General features: G+C 46.0%; 1 protein-coding gene across 1 annotated transcript in view; it reads left to right on the top strand.

Moving 5' to 3' along the window:
- Positions 1–4,456: 4,456 nt before the first annotated feature.
- Positions 4,457–5,498, top strand: part of LOC105913500 — a 1,403-nt gene continuing 361 nt past the window's right edge. Inside the window, exons 1-2 of the mRNA XM_022825326.1 lie at positions 4,457–4,666; positions 4,763–5,454. Of these exons, the coding sequence (XP_022681061.1) occupies positions 4,810–5,454 (645 nt within the window). The 5' untranslated portion in view covers positions 4,457–4,666; positions 4,763–4,809. The remainder of the gene's footprint in view (positions 4,667–4,762; positions 5,455–5,498) is intronic.

The raw sequence follows: 5,498 nt of genomic DNA, 5'->3' as shown, positions 1-5,498 counted from the left end.
CATGATTAAGATCTAATTCGGTACTTTCTTGACTTAATAGATCAAGGACAGACTTAAAACTTTGAACTTAAGCATAAAACCGAACTAGATTAAAACTGATTGCACATGAAAACACACTTAAAACTAACAGTTCTAATTTTGCATCTAATCACGTATAAACTTGAACAGAGTAGATGCATGGCAATTGCTCACTTAATCTCGATCTAAACAAAATTTTAGGGCTCATTATTAGGCTAAACCAGCTCTGATGCCAAATATAGGAAAATAACATGACTGATTCTTAGGATCTAATAGCCTAATGACATGAACATCTAAGAATTTAATTAATTAAGGACTTAATGGCACTTGTAGATCAGTAGATGCCCCTAGGGCTGCTGATGTCCCCGTGCCTGCTTGAGAAACAGGCGTGGCGTTGAAGAACTCCGGGTGGAGAACACCATCACGAGAGGATAGTGGTTGACACAGATCATCTAGTCCGTGCTCATACCAAGATGATTAGCCTAATCTCGTTGGGAGGGTTCCCTTCTTATAGTATGGGCCGTCCTAAGGACTAGGCCATTAGTTGAGTTTGTTGCCCCTTGACCAGGGCAACGTGGGTGGCCGTTAACCGCTTAGGACTCGGTCCTCTTTGACTCAGCCAAGATCAATTCCAACAGATATGGGTTGGGTTTGGTCTCGATGCGTTATGTAGACTGAACCTAGATCTGTGTGATCCATAAGAACTTAATTAAAATTAATTATCAGATATCTTTAAGGTTCATATAATTCTTATAGAGAGGACTATCTAAGAAAAACTCAATATTAAAACTAGAATCCATCTGGCTACTAATAATTTTGTTACAATTTCCTGTAAATTTATAGGTAGTTTTATCTTTTCTAGATTCATAGATATTATTATGCATCTAGACATACACTATATCTAGATGCATAATAATATTTATACACCTAGAAAAACCAAAAGAACCTACAATTTGGAATGGGGGGAGTAGCTCGCTAGATACCCCTCCTCTTTGGTTGAATTTTGTGCCGTATAGTCCTCTTGTAATGTAATATGCGTGTGCGGTGCCCGCAAAGGACCGCGTTGTAACAACCCTATTTCATTCTTCTTAATACAACGATGTGTAGCTCTCCAGCGTGTTCTCGAAAAGATAGGAGTGGTGCTTTGAGTCAACTTTTTTTTTTCTAGAGTACGCAGGAGAGCCACGTATCTTTATATTAAGAAGAGGAAAAAAATATTTTGTTACATCGCGGGCCTACCGAGCGCACGCACACGGATCAAACCTCAATGGTAGTTACATGAATGCACAATACAACCGTAAACTACTCTAGCAACAGGAGGGAGCAGTTTCATATGAAACTTGCTGACGCCGGCCAACTGAAAGTGGCAAGGAACTTGGCTCCGGCCGCGCACCAGAGTTGGCTTCCTCTGAAATGGCACGAAATAGCTCTGTAGGATTCTTCTCCGTTGCTCTATTGAAAACTTGATCGTTGCGTTCTTTCCAAATTCGACACGAAACCAGCATGAAGGTGGAATCAAGACCTTTTCTTTTGGCAGCATTGAGTCCTTCTCTCTTTTGCAACCACCAGTCCATCAGAGAGGCGTTCTGAGCCGGTGCAACGTTCTGAATGGTTAGAAATGAACTGACAGTGTGCCAAACCTGCTGGGTGTAGCAGCATCTTGCAAAGAGGTGTTCTGAAGTTTCGATTTCCTGATCACACAGCGCACAATCTGCCCTATCTTGCAGCCCGTGGCGTTGCCTTCTCGCCGCTGTCCACAGCCTCTCCCTGAGGGCCAACCGCATGAAGAACTTCACCTTGAGAGGTGCCCAGGCGCGCCAGATTGATCCGGCAGCAGGAAATTTAGTTGAGCCAAGGAAGAATGCTTTGTATGCCGATTTAGCTGAGTATATGCCTGTGCTCTCCCATCTCCAGGACACCCTGTCTTCAATTCCTTCGCTTAGCTGGATCCCTGCAATCGTGTGCCAGAGATGTACATACTGGGAAATGGCGTTCACTGTTGCCCGTCCGGCAATATCCCGGATCCACCGTTTGTCTTGTAGGGCGTCAGGCGTCAGCTACTGTCCTGGTTTTTCTGATTTTGGGCCTGATGAGCTGACAGAGATCAGGAGCAAGGATGCATGGAGAGGATTGGCCTAGCAAATTGTCCAGCCAGAACAAAGGTAGATTCCATCACCCAAGTGGACTTGGATAGAAGCCTGAAACATATGATGGAGGTTGTTTTCCTGCCCAAAGTCTGTCGGTAGATGTTTCCATGGCCTGTTGGCATCTGTCTTCTTGAGCCACAACCATCTCAATCGGAAAGTAAAGGATGCAATGCGCAAATCTGGAACTCCAAGGCCACCAAATTCAGTTGGCCTGCAAGCCGTCGGCCAAGTTACCATGCACTGGCCACCATGAGCCTCGTTCTTACCTGCCCAAAGAAATCCTCTCCTTCTCTTGTCAATTTCTTGCAGGACCCAATCAGGTATTTTCAGAGAAACGAGTGTGTGTGTGCATATGGAGCTCATTACTGCTTTAACCGTTGTCAACCTGCCGGCCTTGTTCATAAGAGGAGCTTTCCAGGTGGGAATGGTGGCGGAGACCTTATCAATCAAAGGTTGGAAATGTGTCTTTTTCAGACGTCCAACAGTTAGAGGCAGGCCCAAGTATTGGATAGGAAATTCAGTAACTTGTGCAGGTATAATATTCTTGATTCTGTTAATTTGATCCTCAGAGCAAGCTATGGGCGCTATCAGACTTTTGTGAAGATTAGTATGAAGGCCTGATGCATTCCCAAACAAATTCAGCACCTCCTTGATTGTGAAAAAAAATGAGTGAGTCAAGGTTTTGCTGTGCCATCTTGCTAACAATGCAGCAATCCATGCACATCCGGCGATCATCACTCATTGATATACACATCTGAAGGACAGAGCCTTCCATCTCTCCCTCACATAAGAGAGCTTGTTGTTTTTGTTTCCCTTGTCGTATGCCTACTCCTTTATCTGTGCCTTCCATCTCCTGAGTAATGAGCATGCCACCTGAAACTGACTGGATTGATACATGGATACGGCAGCATCAGCTTCCTCCGATGAAGAGCCATGTGTGGAGCGAGCATCACGAGGCTTCCTGCTAAATGGTGCTAACTGAAATTTGTCAGGTTTCAGAATGCATTCCATATGGTGCGGATCGGAGGGTAACTGAAAATTATCAACCTTCTTCTCTATTTACCTTGGATTAGACAGATCCTAGGATGTTTTCTTCCTCAAGACATGGCAGCTGTGAAAGTGTCATCATCATCAGCGTGCCCCACCCTGCTGCTCATGGCACTCCTCTTGGCTCCAAGTAAGTCCATATTCACATAAAGTTCATCCTCAAGAACAGCACCGGTGGCTTCGAAAAGCCCTTCTCATATTAAACCGATGGAAGAAGCCTCGCTGGTGGCGCTATTGTCCACACTGCGATTTTAGTATATTGACTAAGTATGATGAAAAGTGAGGTATCAAGGGTACTCCTTCCATCCTAAATTATAAATTATTTTAGTTTTTTTAAATTTATAGGTTTGCTATGCACCTAGTCCTGATAGTCCTGATACAGAAGTAAAAAGTATGAATCTAGAAAATCGAAAATAAATTATAATTTGGAACGGAGGTAGTAGTAACGAGTAATCCAAAACGAAATTTGTGAGCAAACGCCGCATTCCAACCATGGAGCCGAATAGGCTCAATAACCTATTCCATTTGGCTAGGTTAGTTAATTGGTTAGTTGTGGACTTGGTGAGTGGTGACCACGTCCTGCTCACCATGACCGCGTCTCCTAGTTTGTTTAGTGTACATGCAGGCACGACCCAGCTTACCCTAGATCATAGATCCGTTGCAATTAACCGTCTATTGCAATCCTTGCTGATATATAAAAAAACACGATCAGTGAGAGGATCAACGCGTTTTTTGCGGTTGTTTCACTAATTAAAACAAAAAACAAACTAATTAACAGCTAATATGGAGCACCAACCGGGTGGGTACGAAAGGATGACTTATTGACAGGTCAATGCATAGTTTTTTTTGGCAAAATGCATTAGTGCACATCTTGAGATTGACAATATCACCGTATGGGCACCTCTCTCGTTGTCGAGCAGTATGTCGCCTACCAGCAAAAGAATAATTAACCGAAAAATACTCAGAACCCGATGAGTGCACGACAAGCAAGGTATTAAATATAACCAGCTGAGCTATGCCCTCACGCATACATTCATTTAGAGAGTAGGATAAATAATCACATGGAGCAAGAGGGAAATTAAAGAACTGGGCGAAGAAAACAAAAAGGGTTGGAAAACTGATGAACCAGCTGATCGACCAAAGGACAATACACGCTGGCATGATTACTTGAATACTCGCTCCGTGGCAGTTGAACCGTGGGCGTAGTGGACCTTATAAATAATGTTCCTGGTTGTTCCGCACCGCTCAGCTCGTCGATCACCTCTCATCTCCGCCGGAATCGCTTGAGCTCTCCATCCTCGATCGACGTCTGCGCCGGCGCCCTCCCGCGTTGTGGTTCCTTTATTTCTTGCTTGCGGACAGCAAGAAACATGGGACCTTTGGGCTAGCATCGATCGTGTTCTCGACACAACTTTGGCGATCAGATCCTGCTCGTTTCTCTGGCTAGATTATTGGTGAGTAAGCATGTAAAGTTTCCTCCTGCAGCAACATCAGCATCAGTATTGCTCGGTGGCGTTCGCTAATGGTGGTTTTCTCTCCTTTGCTTGCAGACGCATCATACTCAGAGTTCTTTTCGATCCAGTGGTGGCTGGTGAGGATGGCGAATGCCATGGTCAGCGCTGCGTTTTCGGTCGTGGGCAAGGCGCTGTCTCCCTTGACGGGCAGCCTGCTCAAGGACTGGGCAGCCAGCGTCGAGCTCGGCTCCAACGTCCAGGCCCTCGAGCTCGAGCTGCTGACCGTGAAGGTTCTGCTTGAGCACGCCATCGGCAAGGACATCGACAACTCGGCGCTCAAGGAGCTCCTGGTGATGCTTCAGGAGCTCGGCTACGACGCCGAGGATGTGTTGGACGAGCTGGAGTACTTCCGCATCCAGGACGAGCTCGATGGCACCTTCGATGCCGCCGACGAGCATGCCAAGGGTGGCGCGCACAACCTGGCCCTTAATGTGCGTCACACCGCGAAAGCTGTTGGCAAACGGATTTGGTTGCCCGCATGCTTGTCTCCTGGCGCCAAGCGGGAGGCACGCAACAGCGACGACACCATCGTCTCCTCACCACAGCACACCAGCCAGCAGGCTAATCGAGAGCTCAACGATGGACGCAGGGAAAAACTCGCTTCCAGAGTGTGTAACACCGTCGTCCACGCTGTTGGTAAATGCTTCCCTTGCTCATCTCTGCCACCTGCTCGTGATGATGATGATGATGACAATGACAATGACAACGACAATGGCTTATTTGTTGAGGTTGATCAGGGCATAAACATATCACCACATATGTCAGAACAAGC

The sequence above is a fragment of the Setaria italica genome, chromosome III, assembly GCF_000263155.2.
Source record: "Setaria italica strain Yugu1 chromosome III, Setaria_italica_v2.0, whole genome shotgun sequence".
NCBI lineage: Eukaryota > Viridiplantae > Streptophyta > Magnoliopsida > Poales > Poaceae > Setaria > Setaria italica.
This window is presented reverse-complemented; position numbering and strand designations above follow the sequence as displayed.